The following is a 27,202-nucleotide window of genomic DNA, read 5'->3' as shown; positions in this document are numbered from 1 at the left end:
CTGCTCCCATTAAGTTTTCTGAACAGAATTCTCCTTTGGGAAACGGTCGTCAATCATGGCGTGGAACTGTTTGATGACCACGAAATGCATTAAAAAAACGCGAGGCGCCCTGCTGCAGAGGGAGACTCTGTGAAGCACCTGTTGCTTGCTGCTGCTAAAATTTCCACGCAGAATACTCTAGCGGGATCTGACGCTAACACAGCGGCTTCCCACGAAACGATTCGATTAACAATTGCGTAATGTCGATCGTCGCTGTGAGGTTTGCCACTGACTGAAACTACAAGAACAACAACAGAGTGCCAAGACGGACCCGAGGGATCCATTTATTTACTGTTGTGTACGCGAACACAGTCTGTAGTCTTCGCGCAGAATCTGCCTGTTGACTCCCGGCCTCCGCGCGCCCACGCTGGTGCGGACGCAGGCGCGACACCGTCGGCTGGGCCTCCGCCTCTAGCGCCGCAGCTCCCAACTGCTGCCGGAGTCGGACGAGGAGCTGCTGGGGGCGGCGGCGACGGCGGCGGGGGCGGCGAACCGGCCTCGAAGACCCGCACGTAGCTTCCGCCTGCGGTAGCGCCGCCGCGGCCTCCACCTGGTGCGCGGAGCCTCGTCGCTGCTGGAGGATGAGCTGCGGGGGGCGGCGGCGGGCCGGCCACGACGACGCTGACGTCGCTTCCCCTTCCGGTGCGGCACCTCTGAAGCGCTGCGGGCTGCGGGTGCGGGGGCGAGCGGAGGGGCCGCCGTCTCCTGCGAGACGAGGACAACGTTTTGTGACCTCACGACAGCTGATGAGGCATTGAGGCAAATGGAAATGTGTGGTAAATTTCTGATCTAGGTGGGCAAAGCTGTTGTTAAACTGCTTCACTGATGGTGAAGTGGTATTCGTGCAGGTTTTTTCAAAATTGCTGACTGTTTTAATGCATAATTATTAGGCTCTTTAAGAGGTCAGTGACGCTAGCTTCTTTATTCTGGACACAGACTACCAACATGACGAAACCATTCAAAAAGAAAAAGAAAACCGAGTATGTCTCATTCTCATTATCACTGACGGGATTTCGTGGCAGATTTCACACAACGCTTCAGTATCAATAACTCTGAATAAATCCGTTTAAATGTGAGGAAAATGTAGCCTACCTTGTTGACATGTTTCAAATAACAGGGAAATGTTGTTAAACATCGCGGTATCAGACAGTCTCCGTGGCATAGTGATCTTTGGTGGGCAGCAGAAGTGTTAAACTCAGAAGAGCGTTCGTGGAGCCACTCAAGTGCAATTACGATCGTGTGGGGTGACGCATTGTCCTGCTGGATTTGCCGAAGTCCGTCGGAGTGCACAATAGACGTGAATAGATGCAGTGAAATGTAGTTAGCGGATGTACGTAATGTTTTTGGTTACGTGGGGGGTGGGGGCGACTGAAGAAATGAATGCCTTCACCAGTGTAATCTGCTGTGGACAAAAGCTACCTAGAATATATGGCCATCAGTTAAGTTACGGAGTTAGTAAGACTCACCCCTACTGACTGCATTAGCTCCTCCTCCATCATTCTGCAGTACATCTTGAAACACTCTTGCAGAAACAGCTCACGTTCCTGTAGAAAAGGGACTGTATCAGCTACATACTAACATCCAACTGTGCTTCTAGATTTAATGTTAATAGATTTTATGGCATCATTATCAGCAGTGAACGAATTGTAACTAGCACATGCGCCATAAGAATCTGCAACTATGAGTTACAACACAAGTCCAGAGAGGTAGTGATACTCACGTCTGGTGACTCTATAGACAGCTCATCCGCCAGTCCGCTGTAGACTGCGTAGAACTCCTGCAGAAACGTCTGCCACTCCTGTAAAGAAAAGGGTTTATTAGCTACATAGTAGCCGACACCTGACTCTGAATGTACATTTAACATGGCAAAATTTTCTTAAAACTGGACTATGTCGATATTAAGAACACGTGTTTGCATCTTAATTTTCCTTGAGACTATTCAAACCGATACCATGTCCACGGTTCGTGATGTTTGCCAATAGCACGAAGCAGCAATGTTCTGTTTCACTTGTGCCCACTGCCGATCGACGTGTAACAATTTTCTTAGGTGCTTATGTATTGAAGAGTACAGTTCACATATTTTTGGATTGCTTACAGAGACACAAGAATTGGCTTCAACCTCAAAATGAATAATACATATATCTCAGGCAAGTTTCTGAGATGACGCCTACCAGTGTCTGTGCGGTGGAGGGCCGTGGTAAGAATGGTAGCAGGACAGTCGCAAACTGATGTGACCCGATGGCTTAATATGAATTAGATGGGCGACAGTTTATTGAGATCGAAACTGTATCCCGAGGACCAGAGCAGGGCCGACCACGTGTAACATGAGATAGAGAGAACCGTCGGTCGGCTGCTTGGCAACTGGCATCTGACCTCGCAGCATCCACTGCACGTGTTGCATGGAGGCAAACAGTGTACAGAAGGCTTCGGAAGAGTGGCCTTTACTGTCGGAGACCTGTTGTATGTGTACCTCTGACGCGTCTTCACAGAAGGGAACGTCTAGAGTAGAGCAGTGAAGACGCCACCTGGACGGTCGAATTGTGGTCCAATGTTATTTTCGCTGATGAGCCACAATTTGGTGTGAACAGTGATTCTCGACCAATTTGGATCTGGAGGGAACGCGGAACACGATTTCGTGACCCAACCATTGTGGAAGAGACTGATAACAAGGATGATTCCTAATGGTGTGGGCGGGGGTTACGTTGACCACTCGAACACCTCTTCATGAAATTGTACAGTTAAATCGGCAAGGCTTAACTGCTGTCAGGTACCGTGAGGTTTCCTTGGGACCTCCTGTGCAGTTGTTGCGAGGTGCTGTGGGCCCAGACGTCGTATTGCTGGCCGATAACGATCGACTTCATAGAGCACGGGTGGTTGATGTTTCCCTGGGAACGGAAGATATTTGCACTCGTGGCGTGGCTGCTAGTTCTACCGATTTGAATCCAATATAACACGTCTGTGATGCACTGTGGATACAAGTTGCATCACCTCAGCATCCGCAAACCACTCACCAAGACTTGACAGCAGCTGCAATAAGAATGGGCGTTCTTGCCTCAACATGAGATTGAAAACAACATTAACAGCATGCCCCGTCGTTTGTCTGGTCTGTGTTGGCACCAGAGGTGGTCACACCTCACATTCAGCACTTTAACCAGTTGTCAGAATGTGTGTGCAAATCCTTTAAGTTGGAAAACACGAAGACATTTTTGTCTACCATTATGCATGTTGCAGTTCTTTACGTTCTGTATTCTTTGTGTTGCTTCTACTGTACTATGAGATGATTATACCGTTTTGTGGCACAATAAACGCAACGTTTCAAAATCTCGGTTTGTGGCTTTAATTTTGCACACCAGTGTACTGTCTGATCAGGTTATCCTTCTATCCGCATGTAATAAGGAACTGGCCAGTAGAGGCCACGAGAAGCGGACCCAACAGTACAGGAGGAGGTGGGGAGTGTCAACTAGTGAGTAGAGAAGTGGGAAGAGCAGAATGGGTCTGTCAGGAGAGCTCAGTCTCCTTGAACCTTGATTAGCTGTGTATATGTCACTAGGGAAGCTTGTCCAGGTGCAGAAGCAGGAACAGCTAATTGCGGTATGATGTAATGCCTGGCTTCTTCTGTATAAAGCCGTTGGACGGGACTATGGAAACATTGAGAGAAGTTTGTGCTATTCTGGACAAGCCTGCAGGTTGCTCTGTTGTCTCTGACCACGAACTGCACCAGTGCTATATCCTCAATACGTTGCAGATGTCAGTCGTCGTAACAACAATGTTATACCGTAGTTAAGTGAATTCGAACGTGGGAATACTGTTGGTGTTCGAAAGGCGAGTGCTTCCGTAACCAAGGTAGCCGAAGTGTTAGGTGTTTCAGGAGGCACCATGCCGAAGATTTGTAGCGTGTACAGGGAAACGTAAAAAACCGTCATCCGCTAAGTGAGAACAGAGACGAAAGCGTGTGTTGAGTGATCGTGACATACGGTCATGGAGAGGATTGTGACGAGCAATAGGAAGAGTCAGCAGTAAAAGTCACTGCAGAATTGAACGTGGCACTCGCGAACGCCATGTGCACCACAACAGCACTAAGGAAGCTCCATTAGCAGAGAATTTCAGGGCTAACTGGAATTCCAAAACCACTCAACAAGGACAAAAATGCCCGTAAGAGGAAGACGGGGTGCCAAAGACATAAGACCTGGACTGTGGAACAATAGAAGAAGGTCACCTGGTCGAATCAGTGATGTTGTACAATGTTTCCAACTTATGGCCGAGTTTACATCCCAAGAGCGAAAAACGACGGGGGTTTGGTGATCATTGGGGCAGCAGTATCGTGGTATTTCATGGGCCCCTGCGATCACTATACAAGGTCGCATTAATGCCCATGGCTATATGAGCATTTTGGCTGATCTCCTGGTACAACGTCTGTTCCCCAATGGCGATGCTGTGCTCGAAGATAACAGGGCCCCTGTTCAAACTGTTCCCATCGTCCAGAACTGGTTTTCTTTTCCACGGGGATGAACTGTCACATCTCCCCTGGTTATCACGGTCACCAGGCCTGAATATTATCGAGCCTTTGTGATCTACTTTGGAGAGACAGGTGCGAGATTGCTATCCACCTGCATCGTTGTTCCCTGAAATTGCCACTATTTTGCAGAAAGAATGGTATAAGACCGCTTGAGAACCATACAGAATGCCTAATCATCCATTCCCATTCGACTGGAGGCTATTATTTAATTACCATGGGTTTTCTTGTTAGGTGTGGCAATGCGTTCCCATATTTTTGTGCATCCCCTGAACAGTGGGTCTGCCCCCAAACACTGCTAGCATTCTGGAGTGACGTACAGCGACGAGCCTCACCTGCTGCATGACTGCCACTGGGTCTGGAGGGGCGCCCTCCGCCTCCAGCTGGACTTTCTTCTCCTCTTCCTCCAACTGAAAGTTGTCCTCTTCCTCCCCCTCAGTGCTGCCGCAGCAGCACAACCATCGGAGGACTCTCCGCCACATCTGTGCGTACGAGAAGTATATTAGGTACTATCGTTACCCTCACCTTGGATACAGCAGTGTCTCTCAATCCCAGAACAAACTGATGCTGTCCGAAAAGCGTCCTACGGAAAGATCATCCTCCCTGTGCTCTGAACCTAGAGACACCCGGACAGAAACTCTAAGGTCCACGTTATAAAGCCATGAACATCAGAAACTAAATATTAGACAGATAGGCGAATGTTACAACATTTTTCACTACAAAGTGTATTTTTTGTAAACATATTACACAGTTAAATTTGCTTTTTATACGTAGAAACTCTTATCTGTCTCTGAAGAGCACTCTTGAGTGGACTAGTGACACGTATTGCTTTCAGCCTGCACAATGGACTAACTGATATGTGTTGAATTGGTCGGTCCAAGTTCTTGTATAGCGTAGGATTTCTGGCTGTGGAAGCCATAGCCCTCCATCCAGTATCACATTTCATGTGAACAAGATGAAGTAGCTGAATGATGCCTTCAGAAGTAGTGTTAGGTAGAAACGACAGATGCTACCTCGCAGTTCCGACGAACGTGTGATTTTTGCCACCTACTGAACTGGCTTGTGTTCTCAGCGTCTGTTTTAACAGGAGATGGAAGGATTACCCTCTGGTCTGCGAGCCAGAACTCTCACTTTCGTTCAATCATTGTGCTAAATTAACATTCACGCCCTGTTTAAAATAAAATTTATGTAACTTCTTTAGCTGAGATATCATTACATTGTCTAAACGCCGTTTTGCTATTAACTTGTCAGAAATATTTGAATTACAAGAAAGAGACCAATCACTTCGTCTGTCATACAGGCAGCACTGTAAGGATATGAGAATTAAGTTGGAAGCCAGAAATAGTATCCTTTCGAGGATCACTGGTAGTAGGGAGGGCTCCCAACCACAAACCCTCTGAACGACCACACTAGCAACATTTCAAAGTGCTGCAGAGTATGCATGTCCAGTCTGGTATAAGTCTTTCCACGCAAAGTTCACAAGGCACTAAACGATATGGGTAGTGGTATTCCAGGATATTTGGAACCTACGCCACTTGTAAAACTCTACAGCCCTCAGCTGTAGCGAACCAGATATTCGTTGTGACGCAGCTGACAATACAGAGATAACTAAGCAGTTTTCTCAGGAAAAAATTATGTGGGCACAATAATACAAAAATTGAACATAAATTTCAGTTAAACAAAAAATTCAAAATCATTAAATTCATTAGAATTAGCTTTCATTTCCTTTAATCCATTGTATCTCAATTTAACATGTCCATCTTCAAACAATTAGAAACCTAAATTGCTATTGATTTCGAATATCCATTCAGTAAAGGAATCTTAAACTCATTATTAAGCACAGTCTTATTTTATCTTCACATCTGGTATTGAAATATTTGTAGCCAGTAGTGTTATTCAAACCATTACATTTATATCTCTATTTTTTAAACAAATTAGAATAGCTTGCATTATTGAGCTTCTTCAGGAGGGGCTCCATTTAAATAGACAAAATTTTTATTGCAATAAAATGTTACATGTTATAAGTAGACAACATTGATAGCAAAAACAGTATTATTCCAGTGGTGGAGTTGTTAAAGATTTATACGTATTTGAATAAAGGAACAAAATTATTTAAATGAAGAAGACAAAATATTGGCAACCATCAAAAGTTAAAAAAATGAATTATGCTCCAAAACTCTGGTGACAAAAATAGAAATAAAATATTTATTCTCATGAAGAACAAAAAAAGCTTAACAGAATTTTAAAAAACGAAAGTATACATAGAAAATATGAATATTAAAATAATAATTATTACTTTAAAAAAAATATTAGCTACAGAAGATAGGAAGCATTACTTATATTTAATGAAAGCTGGTGTATTAAAGATATTTTTCAAATTTCTGACTTTCTAATTCAGATTCATGATTCTCAAAAGTATGAATTAAAGAAGAGAAATAGAAAGGAAGTAGTTTTAGAAAATAGAGAATACAAGAAAAAAGTTACTTTATTTATATAAATGTTTTAAAAAAATTCCCAATACAAATTTAATTTTTACGTTAGAAAATGTAGAAATCTTATTTTAATTGTAATATACTCATGGCACTGTTTCATAATTGTCTAGAACTATTCCTTTACTATACTATACTAAAATGAGAATTCTTTCTTAACTTACTTGTTGATTAAGTTTTTGGCTTAAAATCGCTCGTTATCAGCTTGTACTCTAATTGTATCTTTTCTTTCACTTCATTCTCAAGTACTTTAATCATATATTTGCCATTCAACCTTTGAATATCCTTATATTTTGAAGTAAACCCTTTCATCTTCATCACAGTATTTCTATCATTTTTCTTAAAATAGTATCATTTAGATCCAGTCGATGCTAAGATTTGAATCCACTTGTCTCCTAACTTATCAGTCCGTTCACCTGGCGTACAACCTGTTTCCACAGTATCCTTGCCATCATCTATATACTCTATATTACCCCGTCTGTATCAAAATACATAACTGATTCTCCAAGTTTATCTAACATATCAAATAACCTAAGCCTTATATGAGGATGCAGGCTTTCTCGGCGAATCTCGATGATAAAATCTTCTTGGGTTGACAGCTGAGTAAATGCATTGTTCTCCAGCAATGTTTCAGCATGTTTCTTACTTGCCATTGTCACCTGAAGATGGAAAGTAAGAAACTTAGTGATATGTTGCTGGAGAACAACGCATTGACTCGGCTGTCAAACGGAGAAAATTTTACCAACCTGACCCATCTATTTGATATAGTGAATGCTGTCATAAAAATATTTACATCAGTGTTATTTTCTATATAATAACCTTTGAAATAATTTTTCATCTGAGCCATATTATCATTAATAAAGTTCATGTCAATATTGTCTAATCAATCGTCCAATTATATCTCATAAAACTGTTGCTACTCTGTAATATACTCAGTTTTACTCATATTTTGTCATTGTCTACATTTTCCCCACAATGAATTTAGACATATCATAGCAACAGTATTTTATTCTGAGTTTTCTTTTATCTTATCAGGATCTAATGCAATATCCAACTATCTTTCTCTGTTCTGAGGTATAACTCATTTGGTTCAAACTCATGGGGAGTGGTTGCTAATTACATTTTCATAAAGTGTTTTACATAATTTTTAAACAACATGTTGCTTTTATCTCTAAAATCACACGCTTTATTGATACTTAACATTTTATATCATTCTTTCCACGACTTTCTTTACTTTATCAGATGGCGAAGTTCCAATAAAACGTCTTACATCATCATTGTGATTACATTCATTTATTTTTTCTTCTGCTCATTTTTACACATAAGTAAAAAGGCAATTTTCCATTTTTATTGATCTTTATCTCTTTTGGCAAAAGTTGATTCTACTCTCCTATAGGTGCCAACACTTTCCATTTTATAAATCTCTACCTTTTTAGTATATGTCTTGGTCTACAAATTTTTGTTGGATGGCTCTTAGGATAATATTCATGATATTTTGCAGTTGATAAAAGACTACAGACATCAATATACAAGGGTCGCTCAATAAGTAATTCCCCACGCTTTTTTTTGCTCAGAACATATTTATTGTTAAGAGTCAGAATTTGGTGAAAATATACAACAAAATGTGTTGTTTTTGTCCTAATTTTCTACATTGTCTCCATCATCTTCTATGGCCATATGCCAACGTTATTGAAGAACATATATTCGCTGCCGGTAAAAGCTCTTGTCCTGTAGCCTCAGTCATGTTTTCACTGCGTGACTGACACTCTCGTCATCTTCTAAGTGTGTTCCCTGTAGAGAATCTTTAAGTGGCCCAAGGGCTATGGAAGTCCGACGATGCCAGGTCGGGATTGTGGGGTGGATGAGGCAAAGATGTCCAACCCAATTTGGCGATGTGTTCCTAGATTCTCAGACTTGTGTGTGGGAGTGCATTATCGTGTTGGAGCAAGATTGCTGCTGGATTCGTGTCGACTGAACACGTTGGAAACGCTTCTTGAGTTTATTCAGAGTCTTCATGCTTCTGAATTGATGATTGACACTCTTGGCATCAAATCCAGGAGTATGATGCCATCTGAATTCCTGGAGACAGTCACCATGACTTTTCTGGCGGATGGGGTTGTCTTGAATTTCTTCTTTTTTGGTGATTGAGGTTGATACCAATCCATGGATTGCCTTTTTTGTTTTGGCCTCAAAGTAGTGCACCCACTTTTCGCCCCCCTTAACAATCTGTGACATAAAGGCCTCCCTGTTGGTCTCAAAACGCTCCAACAATTCAGATGAAATGGCCTTTCTTTGAATCCTGTGGTTCGCTGCGAGCATTTGTGGAACCTATCATGAGCACCTCTTTCAACATCCGAGAGTCTTGATCATTGCAGATGCACTTCCAATGCTGACCAACAAATTTAGAGGCAACTGTCGAGTTGTGAATCGCCGGTCGATACGAATAATGGCATCTGCAGAATTCAGCATGTCTGCAACAATGACTGTCACAGGACGTCCTGAGTGTGGCTGATCATGGAGCTCTGCTTCTGCATATCCTGAGGCTGTAAATTTCTTTACCCATCGCCCAATTGTACGTCTATCAATGAATGTTCATCATGGTTTCTTTTTCTCCACAGAATAATTCAACAACAGCATGTTGGTTGTAATGTGAGTTGTATTAAGACGCCATTTTGACTCTGTACTACAGCTCTGCCAACCTGGCAGAACATTTCGAAACTTCACTGGTGCACAGAACTAACATGAAGTGTGAAGCACCAACCAGGACGATTGTTTAGGTATATTAACTGCTTTTTAAAAACTGTGGGGCATTACTTATTGAATGGCCCTCATATTCTATTGTCATGATAATGCCATTTGCTTTATCTCTTAATTTTATGGTATTAGTTTGAGAACCATAAAAGGCTCCTTATGTATTCAAAGTGTCATTAACTTTAGGCAACTTTTTTTAATTTATTAATATTATAAAAATCTACTGTGTTAATACACTCACATTTCCAAATCTCCACTAAATTCTTCAGCATTTTGCATATTTGTGCTTCTTATTAATGTCTTTTGATACAGGTCATTCATCGATTCTTTATTTATATTGTTACCATTTCAGTTTTAAAACATTTTTACAACCATGCCGGAAACAGCTGTGATATTGATGAAAACTGCTGTTTCCTTTATCAAAGACATCTACTTTTGCTCCAGATATACTTACTTCACTACCATTAAGAGCATGTAGAACACTATTATTGTTTAAACAGTTTAGCCAAGCAATAGACTCTTTGCTATAGTTTTGCTTCTGCTCTTTATTCAATACAGCAATTTTTCTATTAGGGAAATATTTATATCAGTATACAGCCATGAAAACTCTAGCAATTGTTAAGTAACATAATGGATCTATATTAGCTAATTCAATGAATTGTTTTCCTATTTCTAAACAATCTCTACTCAATATATCTACATCAGAATTGCAGTATTCATTCATTCATTTCCTCTATTGCATATATAATTTCCTTTAACTTTTTGCCGATCCCATTTGAGACATATTTCTCTTTCTCTGGTTTGATAGATTCAACACAATAATTTTTGACATCTCCAATAAATCCTATTTAATTTTCATTTTCTTGGGTATTGAATAAATGTGGGAAGTAATATTTCTTCAATTCTTTTAAACCGATTATTTTTGGAAAGCTACTAAATGGCTCTTGTACAACATTGGTTCTATGTATAATTCTCATTTCTAAATGCTTTATCTCCAATAACAGCAGTTAAGTTCCTGTGTAGACTCTATTGTTTTTATTGAATTTTCAACACAAGACTTCAGAATACATTCCAAATCATAATCTTTAGGACCTGTGGAAATCTTGAAAATTTGTCGGGTTTTCAACCAGGTAGCGTCTTTCAAAACGCGCGATATTTCGGCAAGGCAACTTCTTGCCATCTTCAGGCGTTCTTGATATTTGATTGATCTCTAATGGATGATGACTTTATATAATCACCACCCGTCTCCCGCAGCCAGCAGCTGGACGCTTCCGAGCGTTCCGCGGCCGGTGGTGGGGAAGTGCGGCGCCCCGCGACAGATCATGGGCCGCAGTCCTTCCGCTGCTACGTCCACTTACGGAACTCTGCCGTCGTGGTGACAATGCTTCTTCTTCTACAGGTGTCCTGACAGGTGCGGATTTTCGTGTAGACTGTCGTTGTGTTTTAATCATGCTTAAAGCGGGATCCCAGGCTGTGCTTAACTGGAAAACGCTGTCTTTATTTATTAGTTCGTCATGCAACCGGATCTCCACTGCCTCTTTGACGATACAATCCCAGAAGGTGTTCGATTGCTGAAACACCTTTGTGCCATCGTAGTTCATGTCATGTCCATGTGAGGTACAGTACTCTGCCACGGAGGACTTGGTCGGCTGTGCGTTGTCTGCGTGGCGTTTGTGTTCACTACATCTCTCCTGTACCGTCCGGATGGTCTGGCCTATATGCATTTCCCCGCTCCGGCAAGGGATACCGTAAACTCCCGTTTCCGGAGTCCTGAGTCGTCCTTGACAGATCCTAATAATGTTTTCATTTTGGATGGAGGGCGAAACACGCACTTGACATTATATTTTCTGAGTATTCTGCCGATCTTTGCCGATGTGTTCCCGACATATATTATGATCGCTGTCGCAACCTGTTTGTCTTCGTCCTCGGAAGGCTGCGGTCTCGGCTTCTTCGGTCTTAGGGCCCGTTGTACCTGCAAGAGCTGCAAGAGCTGCAATTCAGCCGCTAGGCTGTCACAATCCGAGATGTCGCGTGCGCTGTGCACCAGTGTGCTCAGAACACCCTCTCGCTGTGTAGGAGCGTGACAGCTGACGCATGCAGGTACAAATCTGTATGTGTCGGGTTACGGTTAGACGTTGTGACCTAGTGTGCCTAAAAATTGTTATGAGACTATTTTTTAGTCCTCACCCACTTTCACCAACATCCAAACCCATTCCCAATTTTCTCTTCCCATACATTATGCCTCTAACTGTTGTTGCTAATAATTTTTCTCCAATTGATGCATCTTTAGCAAACATTCTCTTTTCTGTAGCTAGCTAAAGTTATTCATCAGCTTGATATTTAGTTTCTAAATCTTTATTATCTCTGTAAGCAATTTCATGTTTGTTGTATGCTTGTTCTAAGAAATTTATGACCATATCACCACGTTCTAGTCATCCATCTAGTTTAGTGAACAGTTTGCAGTACAAAAATCCTGGGAGATGCATCTCTGTCATTGGAAATTATTTAAAATCCAATTTACTCAATCTTTTCCCTGTTTTTCAGGTTTACAAAAAGTGTGTGACAAGCTATTAAAACTCTAGTCATATATGATTTTCATTTTTGATTATTGGTAATGAAGTCACAAAATTCTTTTGTTAAAATTTGCATTATTCCAACGTTTTTGTTATGATGATTTTTATTTCCAGCTAATTCATCTTCATGATTTACTGCTTATCTGTCGATCAATTCACACATCAGATATATTTAAGTGGTTTAGCTATAATGTGTTTTTTTAGTTAAAAGATTCACCAGTACATCTGTAGCATTGCATATATTTTCACCAATACTTAATTTATGTACCAATATATTTAAGATAACCAATAGGTCTCAGTCAAAAAATTTTATTTTCAAAGTGAATGATACATTTGAATACTCTTCCACTTAGATTTATTTCCTTAAAGTTTTGTTCTTTATCTTTTTATGTTCTTTTTCTCTTCGTCAGTATTTATTCAATGCATCTTGTATTTCAGATTCACTTAATTTATAAGCATATTTTTATTGGTGGTATGTCATTAAATTCTTCTAAATAATGGTTATAAAGAAACATTTGTTTTTCAACTTCTAAATTTTCTTGAATAACTTTCAGAACGATTGTCATCTAATCCTTCTTCACTTCCTTGTGTTGCAAGGCTGATATTATTTTTTATAGTTTTCATATTCTCTTCTTGGTTGTTTTTTCCATTTTGTAAATTCTTCTTTTAATTCCTTCTTTTTCTTTTTGTTTCATCTAGCTTTTTTACTAACTTATGAGTCATATTTTGCAAACATTTACTGTAAATAAAGAACATTAATAAATCATCTCTAATGTATGATGGGTGATGTAAAAATATCTTCAATTTGATATCTGCAGTTTCCTTTGTTAAGTTTTCTAGTCATTTCTATCATAAAAATTCGAACTGACCATTATTCCAGCATTTACTACAATATTCTTTATAATTGTCAAACTTAAAATCACCAGAATCAAACTAGTGGAAAATATATTTTAAATTTGTATCATCTCTACGAAATATATTTAAAAATTTTAGGTTATCTCTCACTAATTGTTCTGGTATTTTTTAGTTTATCTGAGTTAAATAAAAACAATTTATTCCTAAATATCAAGCTGTACTAAAATATTCTCTAGAAACATCCTGATTTTTGAGAATGAAATCATCAAATACTACGAGCATATTACCTAGTCATTCATCTAATAGTATAATTTCTTCATTATTCTCAATAGAAGTAGTAATGTTGTCATTATTTCTATCTTTCATTTTTACACATTTTTATAAATTGTTGATATTTTGGCTCGTCTAAACATTTGGTTGGAGTAAACCTAAAAATTACTGATTTTATTCTATTTCAGCCACCACAAAGCGAGAATATAAGTATCAATCATTAATGCTGCTTCTTCACATCAACTTGAAATCATTAAAGCACATTGAACAGAATTAGGTAAGAGGTTGCCATGAATATTTTTTCTATATCTTATTTGGTATTTCATTTTTGATTACCAATCTGTTTTCATTTCATTAATAATATTTTTGTGGGTAGTAAATGAGTTATCTGTCTCAGTTTAGTGATAAGTCATTCGTTCTCAGAAAAAGATTGTCTGTATCTGTATGAGATAGCTGTGGTAATGTTGCACTAGGTGGTTTTTATACAATATTTTCCATTAATAATATTATATAAAAATGTATTGTGATAGAGAGACAGTAGTAATTCATATTGGTCAATATGATTTGAAAAACTTGGAAAAATTTATTCATCCAAAAATAATCAATTTTCATATTGAGGCCGATGAAATTTTAAATAAATTTATTAGTGAAAGCAACATTACATTTACATGGCTATAAATGATAGTATCGGATGTGTGCTTGGACATAGTTGCAAAGTATTCTTGCTAATGAAAAGACTATTGCTTACGATGTTCCTAAAATAACTCCATTTGAATTACTCAACATAAAATTTTATGTGAATGAGGTTCTGTTGACTGAGGTCCAAGCCAACTGCCTGATATCTGCGATCTGTTTCTTTCGACCGCTACTTACTGTTGTCGCCACCTATCGTCAAACAGCAGAAGCAAAGTTGTACACCTTGTAACTGAAACTTGACTCAGAATTTTGTGACCTGTTAGTTAATTTACTTCCATCAAAAATGCATTTGAAACTATTCAACTTTTTAGAAAGAAAATATTGATGAGTATAATTCACATTTTAAATAGCTGTGCCAGCCATTTTATAAACAAAATAAAATTATTTACAATTTAATTGATAATATTCAGGTTACTTACTTTATTTAACAGTTTTTATAATTTTTAAAAGAATCCTACCTACCCACCAGTAAATAAGATCGAACCTAGATCAGCCGCATGAGTGTGTACTACACTACTGATCGAACTGCTTCACTTTTGTGCTGCTTTGCTGCTTATGATCCATATATGAGGTGTGAATGAGCTACGTTTAAAACTTTAGAGCCCTTTTTTTGGGAATTTTCTGCGTTGTGCGCTGTAACACTTTTATGAGTGGACATCCTTGAGGTAGACTAGTAACCCTCAAAGTCTCATCCCGAACTGAATCTCAGATCGTGGATGGTCCCCTTGCCAGTAGCCAAATTGAAATTTTACATATAATTGGTTTTTTTTTTTTGAGTCAATACTAGTGATTTGCGAACGTTTGTCTTGCTATCTGTGCAATAACGCTTCAACTGCATCATTTCCTTAGTCATCGGTTTGTGATGCCCTTAACTCATGTCAGATACATGTGAATTACAGTGTGGGACCTATATAGTCAAATAATTAATACTCAGTATCTTTTATAACAGGGGAAACAGGATAGCAACGAACTTATCACTTTACTCACTGTAACATATAAAACAAGTGTAGTGACTGTCATTTCAGTTGCATAGCAGATGGTAATACGAGGATTGGAACTTTAATAGTGGCAACTATTTATTTATAGCTCGTACAAAACAGATACGTGTTTCAAAGTTTTACTGACCTTCAGAGTAGTCACCAGCATTACGTATAACCCATTGCCAGCAATGTGGAAGCCGTAGTACACTCTTAGCAGTGCCAGTTGTGTTCACAGTTCGAGTGGCTCGGTCTATCGCCTGACGAATTTGTAGCAGTTCTGAAGCGAATGCCGTGAAGCGTTTCCTTCAGTTTAGAAATCAAGTTGAACTGACGAGGGCTTAAGTCAGGGGAGAGCAGTAGATGGTATAGCAATTAGCAGCACCATCAGTCAAACAAATCAGTAACAGCTTGCACTGTCCGTGCTTGAGCAGTGTCCTGCAGGTCCTGCAGAAAGTGTCATCACTTCTGTCTCTATGCTCTTCATTTTTTGAACACAACCTACGACTTAAGCCCTCGTAAGTTCAACTCGATTTCTAAACTGAAGGAAATACTTCATGGCATACGCATCAGAACTGCTACAAATTCGTCGGGCAATAGACCGCGCCACTCAAACTGTCAACACAACTGGCACTGCTATGAGTATCCTACGACTTCCACATCGCTGGCAACGGTCTATACACAGTGCTGGTGACTACTTTGGAGGTCAGTAAAACTTGAAACACGTATCTATTCTCTACGAGATGTATATATATAGTTGCCACTATTAAAGTTCCAACCCTCATATTTGATAAGTGTCAGCAGACTTATTGTAATTACCACAAGAATGAACGCTGTGTCTGCTTGGTGCTCATGAGACAGGTGCTTCGTGTATTACTGAAAAAGTATATGTCTGTGCATACAGTCGCAAATTATTTCAATTCCGATTGTAGATTTTCTTTTCCAGTACTGCATAGTCACTGTTCCACCACCAATATGCTGCGAATATGCTTCGTGTATTAGAATGAGCAGAGTGGCGGAGGTTTTCTTTAAAAAGTTAGCAATTTTTTGTCCCATACTCTGCTTGTGCTTGAGGGAAAGGTGAGGCGGTGAAGCAGGGTAGTAGTTTCTAATTGCATGGCAGTGTACAGTGTACGCTTGCTCGCAGAGCAGGTTGATATATGGAGCGCTTAATCAGGGTTGTTGCCTAGAAGAAGCTCAGCCGCCCCCACCTTATCATTACTAAGGTAATTAGCGATAGAGTTAATGCGTCATCACTGACGTCATTCAGACCACGTGGGCAGCCTAACACCACCACATTCACTGAGCAACCATACCATTCTGAACATACACTTGTTACTATCACCTGCTCACAACGATTACAATTTAATTGGTACTGATGCTTTGACAAGAAAGGTGAAAAGTGCCGTATGAATGAGAATATCTACTTGGAATACTCCTAACACCGAGGTCCAAAATAACAACAAGATGTTAAGAAAACGGAGCGAAGGCCAAGTCCTCTATTTTCTCAAGCTCTTACAGTTAAATCTTAATTAATTCCTAATAGATGCGTAGTAATGGGCCCTTTCGGCTATCAAAATATTCGTATTGGTATTATCGAAGTTTAATTGCTTCGACATTGGATTACCAAAAGTAATGCTCAATTTTGGGTTGAATGTGATTCTGAACGCGATGTTAATTTGACTTTCAGTCCATCTGGTGACGACTTACGGAATGATGTCTGAACACAAAACGCACAAAACGGTTTTAATATTACTATGTGTACTGGCCATGGGGAGAGTGCTTCAGTCCAAAGTATCTTGTGGAATGGGAGAGAAGCGGATACTTTTCTGTTGCCATTTGGGATTACAACTCGGCTTGGTGAATAGAAGTGAATAGTTGTGGAAAACTGATGCCTTCCTCAACAGTTACTCCTGTGTTAGTATTCTAGAATACATAGTGAAGATAAGCGTTGAGCTGCTGTAACTTCAATGAGACCTCTATTTCCAGCAGATTTGAACAGGAAATAATATAACGGTTTTCGATAGTTTTCATATATTCACCTTTTCATTTCCTAAAGACTACAATTTGTCATAACAACAATGCTACTCTGTCATTTAGTATTCTGCTGTTGTCCCCAGTATAGTTATTGCATTTTGTTCTAGTCCCGATGTCTAGAAATTAGTTGCCTCTGTCGCCCTCATAGCTTCTAGTCTGATAATTTGCTGCTAAATACATTCATGAGAAGGGGGATGTGTCAGCAATGTAACGAATGAGTTTCCATCTTCTTTTATTTTATTCATTTGCCTTCTTTGTTCTTTGTCGCGTATTCAGATATTTAACAGTCTTCACCTACATTTATCTGTTCTTTGTCCTCTGCAAATAAATTACTGTTGCTTCAAGCCGAACCTCAGCTTGAATCCTCAGGATTCATACAGATGTAAATCGCGTACAGTAGATTTTGCATTGGAACTGCGTATTTCCTCTGATGCTCTGAATTGTTGGAATGTCTCAACCATAAATGTTTCCTTTGTTATTACTATTTTTCTGTCCACCTGCGTTAAGCATCTGATATGACTACTGTACTAGTTCCGTGATAGTTAAACAGATCGTCTTGATTAACTTTAGTATACAATGTTTTCACATCTATGTTGACCTCTTCAGTCTTGTTTCCGAAATCGTGACAGCTATTACTCGATATTCCTCAAATTTTCCTGTACAGCCCGACTGCTTAACTGAGTGGTAACGTGTTTGCCTCCCATGCAGCGGGCGCGGATTCGATTCACGGCTGGGTTTGAGATTTTCGCCGCTCGTGGCCTCGGTGTTGAGTTGTCCTTATCACCACCGACACGCAGGCTGCCCAATGTAGCGTCACCTGAAATGAAACTTGCTACCCGCCGACCGAATTTCGCCGGTTGGGTCCTCCGTCCATTTCATTTCATTTTTCTCGTACAGCTGGTGCTTGTTACTCCACCGAGGGAGTGTTATTGCACATCTCTGTCGCAACGCAGAAGTTAAAATTGTAGGATTTTTTATACATCTCATTTCGATACCACATCATTCGTATCTGATTCAGCCCATTGGGCTTGAGGTGCCTCTCAGCAGGCTACGACTCTCATCATATGTAGGGACTGTGTAAACCGCGTCCCTCATCGGCTGTTTAGCCTAGATCTCTCAGCTACGGCAGGAGTTGAATTCTTAAATGGTGTAGAAAATATCAACACACCGTGCCAGTCATAAATACATTTTTTTAAATAATACATTTGGATGAAATAACTAGGTAACACTTTATTTACAGGACCAAAGCTCCATCCATCAAAGCAGAGCTCTTGATAACTGGTTTCAGGGACAAGACAGGACAAAGCTAATCGCGTTCGTCCCACGATCGCCGGACGCCAACCCTATAGACAGTATGTGAGTGGAGCTTATCGACGTCATTGCCATGTGGACCTACAAACGAAGGAAACCACTGCCGCCAACATTTGGCGAACTAGCGTGTGCATGACCGGATGAGTCTGTGATGCTATGTAGGTGATGGCATAGCGTGTACAATGCAGAAGGTAAAGGGAGTAGAGGTGATGTTTAACAAGTCAAAACCCGACCTGCTGCAGCAGCCATCTGCAGTTGATGGCCACAGAGCGCCGCAGGTCAATCATAAAATCGGTGTGAAGGCAGATTAAGGCATCGCTCACACTGAGCAAGTCAACGCCCCACAGAGGCGGGCCTATACCAATACACATTGCTCGCAATTTACGTACATTAAGAGATCCGCTTTTCCATTGATCGCCACCTACGCAAATCCCACCCAGTTATTGTCAGCACTTTCAAGGCAGAGGACCAAATTGTCTGGAAAGGTGGTGCAGGAATATCGATGTCCACGTTGGGACATCCCCTTCAGTCGTTGTAGTAGTCCACATAACAATGGTTCTAGAGCGAAAGCGTACAGCACTGCACAACACGTGATAGAATCAGTTGTGTGAGCCTGCTATTATACAGGACCTAGGATGTTGCACTGTCCAGGAAACGTATCACTTCAACAATGGTTTCTGTGTATCCCATGTGATGCATATGGTTCTGAGGAGGCCTACGCTGCAGGAAGATGTTAAGCTCAAATGAGGGCAATCATACCCCTATAGCGGCAGAGCGCTGTCCAAATGTTGCATGCTCCGCCTAGTGACGCCTGGTCGTCGGACATGACATAGCGAGCCGTTCTCTTAAGTTACACCGCCAAAAAGAGTGTAAAGAACTCCATGTCGCTATTTAGCACGGTCAAGAGGAGACAGTCTCTGATAGTATGGACACTCTTGTGGTTCGTGAATGGGACAATGGGGCCCTCTAGAAAGGCAACGGGGACCCTCACCATGGTGGACATCAATCCAGTCCATTTGGGTGCTAAGAGATGTCGGAGAGATTGATAAAATTCGAGGGGATGCCGTCAGATGACATGTTAGCAGCTCCCACTATGATAGGATCAAGGACTTCGTCCTCCCTTACTGATGCCTCTATTATTAACCGCTTCCTCTGGTATCATGATGAACACGCGCCAAGAGACTTCATCAATGACATCTCGTAAGTGGGGAGCACAATGGCCGTGAAGGGCGAGTCCAAAGCCACATTAGGTGTCATATTAGCTGCCTTCGTCATTAGTGAAGGTTCGAAATTGGGGATGGCGCCGTTGTCGCCTGTTGCTAGAAGGTGGTACATCAATGGAGCTTCCAAACGCATATTGTCACAAGAGTGCCTCACACTAGCATCCCTTCAAGGTGGCCGCGAGTGAGGGCTGCAGCCTGTGTTTTGGCACAGTTCACTATTGTACATCGTTCAGGCGAAAAAGCATCAGAGAGCAGACCCTCATCACTCGATGGAAAAAGTTCAGGGATTGCCTCCTCCAAGCTTTCACAGGCCATCAAGGACAAATAGAGTGCAGCTTCTGGGCATAACAGCCACCACTACAACGTAGACAATTAAGAGCCATGGCATTGGCGACATGAATACCAAGTCACATCGATAAGTTGCAAATAGTCAGGAGACGCCAATAGGGCCACATTCAGCTTCCAAATACCCCTCCATTCCAAACCATCTGGTGGTCGAGTGTGACAGTGCGGGCATATGGCGCAAGATCGGAAAAACCGACAAACTGATGTGGGCCAACTGTGGGGATCCAACGGACGTCCAGCACGTCCGAGTCCTCCGATCGGTCCTCACCAGTGGCCAACCCAGTTACTGCTGGCACAGAGGCTGACCCTTCACCTGTGGTCGAGTGGGAGGTCGCACCGGGGCGAAGCAGGTGGCGCAAGACTTCCCAGGCGGCCGCACGTAAGGTCTTTCCGGTATGACAAACTTGTCGCGAAATTGAAGTAAATACTTCCTGTGAGTTAGTATTGGCAGAGGTCCTTGTTGGCAACCGGAATAAAATAATAATTGGATCCTTTTACAAACCTCCCAGTTCAGATGATACAGTTGCTGAAAGGTTCAGAGAAAACTTGAGTTTGATATCAAACACGTACCCGACTCGTACGATAACAGTTGGTGGTGACTTTAATTTACCCTCGATATGTTGGCGGAAATACATGTTTAGTTCCGGAGGTACGCATAAAATATCATAAGAAATTGTGCTAAACGCATACTCTGAAAATTATTTCGAGCAGTTAGTTCATGAGCCCACGCGAATAGTAAACGGTTATGAAAACACACTTGACCTCTTAGCAACAAATAATCCTGGGATTAGTGAACACAGGGCTGTCGTAGCGAGATTGAATATTGTAATCCCCAAACCCCCGAAAAATAAGCGAAAAATATACCTATTCGGAAAAGCAGATAAAAATTCACTTTACGCCTTCCTGAGGGACAATCTCCACTCATTCCAAATTAATAATATAAGTGTAGACCAGATGTGGCTTAAATTCAAAGAAATAGCATCGGCAGCAATTGAGAGTTTGATACCAAATAAAATTAACAAACGACGGAGCTGATCCTGCTTGGTACACAAAACGTGTTAGAACACTGTTGCAGAAACAACGAAATAAACTTGCCAAATTTAAACAGACGCAAAATCCCCAAGATTGGCGATCTTTTACAGAAGCTCGAAATTTAGCGCGGACTTCAATGCGAGATGCCTATAACAGTTTCCACAATGAAACGTTGTCTCGAAACCTGGCAGAAAATCCCAAGACATTCAGGTCGTATGTGAAGTATGTTAGCGGCAAGAAACAATCAATGCCTTCTCTGCGCGATAGCAGTGGAGATATTATCGAAGACAGTGCTGCCAAAGCAGAGTTACTAAACACGGTCTTTCGAAATGCCTTCACAAAAAAAGACGAAGTAAATATTCCAGAATTCGAATCAAGAACAGCTGCCAACATGAGTAACGTAGAAGAAAATATCCTCGGAGTACTGAAGCAACTTAAATCACTTAATAAAAGCAAGTCTTCTTGTCCAGGCTGTATACCAATTATGTTCCTTTCGGAGTATGCTGATGCGTTAGCTCCATACTTAACAATCATATACAACCGTTCTCTCGACGGGAGATCCGTAGCCAAAGACTGGAAAGTTGCACAGGTTTCACCAATATTCAAGAAAGGTAGTATGAGTAATCCACCTAATTACAGGTCCATATCGTTAACGTCGATATGTAGCAGGATTTTGGAACATATATTGTGTTCGAGCATTATGAATTACCTAGAAGAAAACTGTCTATTGACACACAGTCAGAAAACATCGTTCCTGTGAAACACAACTAGCTCTTTATTCACATGAAGTGTTGAGTGTTATTGACAAGGGATTTAGATCGATTCCGTATTTCCGGATTTCCGGAAATCTTTTGACACTGTACCACACAAGTGGCTCGTATTGAAATTGCGTGCTTATGGAATATCGTCTTAGTTATATGACTGGATTTATGATTTCCTGTCAGAGAGGTCACAGCTCGTAGTATGAAAGTCATCGTGTAAAACAGAAGTGATTTCTGGCGTTCCCCAAGGTAGTGTTATAGGCCCTTTGCTGTTCCTTATCTATATGAACGATTTGGGAGATAATCTGTGCAGCCGTCTTTGGTTGTTTGCAGATGACGCTGTCGTTTATCGACTAATAAAGTCATCAGAAGATCAAAACGAACTGCAAAACGATTTATAAAAAACATCTGAATTGTGCGAAAAGTGGCAGTTGACCCTGAATAGCGGAAAGTGTGGGGTCATCCACATGAGCGCTAAAAGGAACTCATTCAACTTCGGTTACATGATAAATCAGTCTAATCTAAAAGCCGTAAATTCAACTAAATACCTAGGTATTACAATTACTAACAACTTAAATTGGAAGGAACGCCTAGAAAATGTTGTGGGGAAGGCTATCCAAAGACTGCGTTGTGTTGGCAGGACACTTAGAAAACGTAACAGACCTACTAAGGAGACTGCCTACACTACGCTTGTCCGTCCTCTTTTAGAATACTGCTGGGCGGTGTGGGATCCTTACCAGATGGGACTGACGGAGTATATCGAAAAAGTTCAAAGAAAGGCAGCTCGTTTCGTATTATCGCGAAATAAGGGAGAGAGAGTCATAGAAATGATACAGGATTTGGGCTGGAAATCGTTAAAAGAAAGTCGTTTTTCGTTGCGATGGAATCATCTCTCGAAATTCCAGTTACCAACTTTCTCCTCCGAATGCGAAAACATTTTATTGACACCGACCTACATAGGGAGGAACGATCACCACGAAAAAATAAAGGAAATAAGAGCTCGTACGGAAAGATATAGGTGTTCATTTTTTCCGCGCGCTTTACGAGATTGGAATAATAGAGAATTGTTGAGGTGGTTCGATGAACCCTCTGCCAGGCACTTAAATATGATTTGCAGAGTATCCATGTAGATGTAGATGTAGATGTGGAAACTTACTTTCAGTCAGTCCGGTACCTCCCGCTAGTGAGCGTGAGATATAAATGCGATCAAGGCGAGTTGAAGAATGTGTGCTGTAGTGAACGAAATTAGGACAGTCGCCTTGAACATGTTCCCACATATCCACAAATTGGAGATGGTCGATGATCGTGGAAAGCTCTGTGCAAGGTGAATGTCACAGCAACTAATCTTTGCGGTGGAGGATGGAATTAAAGCCACCACCCTGCACCAACGTATCTTGATGACTCAAGAAAAGAGGTAAGACCATAAGACCACCTCTGTAAAGACGTAGGGCGTCCCCTTAGCCTTCCGAGATTGATGCGTTTTCCGACGTCGGTTCTCCGTCCCATGCGGCCATCATGAGAAGACAGTCGTCAGGTGGCATACGAATACATTTCTTGCGCTCCCTCAGTGACTTCTGGTTCTGAACGTTTTGTTCTGTATTGTAATGAGATTGGGCATCAATCGACCCAGTCCCACCTGGGAGGAAAGCAGAGATTGGTACGACACTACAATGGGCGTCCATCGTAACTCTAAGATCGCTTCTCGGGTTTTGACGGGCGTGCAAGGGCGTCATTTCCTCCAGAAGTGATGGAGAGGGAATCTGAAGACTCGCTTCCCCGTCAGTGGCTGTCAACTATGGCAAATGGCTCTGAGCACTATGGGACTTAACATCTATGGACATCAGTCCCCAAGAACTTAGAACTACTTAAACCTAACTAACCTAAGGACATCACACAACACCCAGTCATCACGAGGCGTCAACTATGGCAAAACGGAAGGAATCTAGGCAGGTGCATCCAACACTTTCGCTACAGTGGCTAGGTGACAAGGAGCACTAAATATGTTACGGATGGTGCGCCATCTCCTACTAGCGCCTGAATCAGTCGTCTGCAGAGGAAAGTCGACCAGACGTGGCCCTCGTGGCCGCAGCCTGCACAAGTTCTTCCTGACTGTCGTAAATTATGGTCACCCACACTCCTCAATCGTCAAATAAGAAGGTACATGCTTTGTCAGTTCAAGTTTGATCTGATACACGCTACTTAAGACCTGATAGGTCCGCCGTTTTTCTGCGACGTGACTGATGCCATTTCCGTACGGTCAGAAAGCAGAAACGAACAAGTCTTCCAGTAACTCAGAGGGAAGTTCAGAAACATGCAGGGTGTGGAGGCCGAAATCTGAGTGATCAACTGAAATGGCTCCAACGTGCCCATCAGTTTGCTGAACTTCAGTTCTCGGGAGAAAAGCCACACAACATCAGCCCAAAGTTCTTCAGTCTGCAGTTTTAAATACATGATGCTGCTTTTGATGGTCAAGTGAATTCCTACAACACCTTCAGGCACGAGATGAAGTTTGTCACATTCGAACTGTTCAACATCACACGCTCGAGATCATGCATGTTCCGTATGAAAGGTGATCTTTATAGTCGAATGGTGGTAAGAAACGCCATTGTAGGTCAGAACATGAAGACAGCGACGTGCACCGCTCGCTAATGTCTTGACAAAGGTACGGCTGCAGAGTGCTCCTCATAGTTCCTCGTAGGTCCGCTTCGTGTCGCGGCTATGAGCCGACTTCCACTGGGCCACGAGTATATACAGCTCTGTAGTGTCCAGCGAAGAATGGCAGCACGTCCTCCATATGCTTCAGCATCCTGCAGCGTTGTCAGGTAGTGTATATGGCCAGACAGAATTGTGTAGGGCAGCCAGTTACATTGGCAAGCTTAAGAGACTGACGCCGATTTAGTCTCTGCTGCGGACAGTCGGCGGCCGTGTTTTATTTCTAAGACTGTACATCGTCACCCACTTAGTGCGCTATCCAATAATTGCAAATTCATCAGATTCTGAAACTATTGGCCAGGGTGGAACGTTCGCTCTACCGGGACACTTAAAACAGGTCTCAATATATCACAGGCTGGCCTCTTGCAAAGTATGTGTTTGAACGAGCATCATGGGCTAACCCAAGACTTCAGTCTGTCGGTGCCTCTAACTGTCTTTTCCAAGCTCCAAGGAGACCTCCTTCCGCCAGTCTCATGACTTATATCCCTGGGAAAAAGAGCAACCATGGCCACAGGCTAAGGAAATTTTCAATAGCAAAATTGTCAGTGTGTTGCAGAATGTGAGAAAGACATTCTTCGCATTGAAGATTTGATTCGTGTTTGGTGGGTCCTTTTCGCAAAAGGTGCACTTCTGGATTCAGCTCCTAAATAGGCACTTTGAAATCTTATGACTTTTTATTACAACGAACATATAGCTGTGGAGTGGAAAATTAATTGTCGAAAAGAAGTAGCAGTAAATTGCAACAGACTGTGGACGATCAAAAGGTTTCTATTCCAAGGGCATTTAGTCCAGAATCGGTATGCCAGTCAGGCAAGATCGTTGTGAGCATCGAGGCAATCATCCCACCGATGCACCAGGTTGAAGATACCCATTTGGTCAAAGACTGTGTCCTGCTGCATGAAGAAGTCTGTAACTACGTGCTGCATATATTCGTCCGACAGGAATCGTCGACCCTTCAAAGCATATTTTAAGGGACCGAAGGTGTGATAATTGTACAGGGAGAGATCTGGACTATAGAGCAGAACTTGGCTCACCATTCCACAGATGTGCTGCCCCGAACACATTTTTTTTTCATCTTTTGGGACCAAACGCTTTGTTCATTGTTCCCTAAGCTTAGACACTACATAATCTAACTTAAACCAACTTACGCTATGGACAACACACACACTCATGCCTGAGGGAGCTCTCGAACCTCCGCCGCGGGGAGCCGCGTGGACCGTGACAAGACGCCTGAGACCGCGAGGCTACCCCAAGCGGCAAACATTCTTCAGGCTCTGATGGACGTCTACCAGTGTTTGTTCTTCCATATCCAAGAGAAAACTAACAGCACGTTGGTCCTGTTTGGACGCATTTGGTAATAACATCGCCATAGTTCTCGTTTCTGCATTCAACGCATCCCCTACATGTGGGTGCTTATATACCTGCATCGGAGTCGCACTATGTTGTATATGCGCTGCAGCAAGATCCTCAAACGGAAACTTTTGATCGTCCTTAATAGTTACCGTATCGAGTGACAATACTAATTACACATTGCATTCAATCAAGTCTAGTTTTTACCTGTCTGTATGTGAAGGCTAATCTAATGAACAACTGCAGGACTCTTGATACGGTATTCACTAATATACAGACCGATTCGCGAGTAACTTTTGTGTATATAACATAAATATTTCGTTAAAATTGGCTGAACTAAGATGATGTTTGTCGGTAAATCGTGCCTCCGACAAATTTCCTGCCATCTGCTGCTTATGTCGTTTTAAGCTATATTATAATTTGGAGTTAATGTTCAGTTAGCTATCGTTGTTGTCCAAGCTATAATCATAATTCTACGCAGTGGCCCGAGCAAAACAAAGTTATCATTACGCCACACAAGTCGTCCTCCTGTAGTTATTAACTTTTAAAAGCCCCAAGCCGGAAGAGAGGGGGAAAATGGGGTTCAGGGTGTGTCGTTAATAACGTAAATAAAAAGGCGACAAAATGTCGCAGAATATATAAATAAATTAAACAACTATAATTTGACTGTTGTTCATCGAAACCAGTGTTGATCTACAAATGAGACACACTGGATTGTAACCCTCATGAAAACCGAACAATACAAAACTATTTTACCTGCAGCCACACGCAACTCGAAATTAGAGAAAATACGAAAATTAGCGAAGACTAAAAAATTGTAAAATAAACGTGGATGAGGCACAATCAGTACATTCTTAAAAAAATAATAATTACATCCGCTGAATATGTCTACAGGAAACCGAGTTCAGCAACATGGTTGAGCCTGCCTTGTACACACACTATGTGATCGAAAGTATCCGGACACCTCCAAAAACTTACGTTTTTCATATTAGGCGCATTGTGCTGCCACCCACCGCCACGTACTCCATATCAGCGACCTCAGTAGTCATTAGACATCGTGAGAGAGCAGAATGGGGCGCACTTAGAACGTGGTCAGGCCATTGGGTGTCACTTGTGGCATATGTCTGCACGTGAGATTTCCACACTCCTAAACATCCCTCGGTCCACTGTTTCAGATGTGATAATGAAGTGGAAACCTGAAGGGACACATACAGCACAAAGGCATACAAGCCGACCTCGTCTGTTGACTGACAGTGACCGCCGACAGT

General features: G+C 41.5%; 1 protein-coding gene across 1 annotated transcript in view; it reads right to left on the bottom strand.

The window, feature by feature from the left end:
* Positions 1 to 450: 450 nt before the first annotated feature.
* LOC126195759 (uncharacterized) overlaps positions 451 to 27,202 on the bottom strand; it is a 134,846-nt gene continuing 108,094 nt past the window's right edge. The window contains exons 6-8 of the mRNA XM_049934387.1: positions 4,873 to 5,034; positions 1,760 to 1,837; positions 451 to 744 (exon numbers count right to left, since the gene is read on the bottom strand). Coding sequence (XP_049790344.1) covers positions 451 to 744; positions 1,760 to 1,837; positions 4,873 to 5,034 — 534 coding nt within the window. The remainder of the gene's footprint in view (positions 745 to 1,759; positions 1,838 to 4,872; positions 5,035 to 27,202) is intronic.

This window comes from Schistocerca nitens, chromosome 7 (genome assembly GCF_023898315.1).
Source record: "Schistocerca nitens isolate TAMUIC-IGC-003100 chromosome 7, iqSchNite1.1, whole genome shotgun sequence".
NCBI lineage: Eukaryota > Metazoa > Arthropoda > Insecta > Orthoptera > Acrididae > Schistocerca > Schistocerca nitens.
The sequence above is the reverse complement of the archived record's forward strand: the minus strand, read 5'-3'. Positions and strand labels throughout refer to the sequence as shown.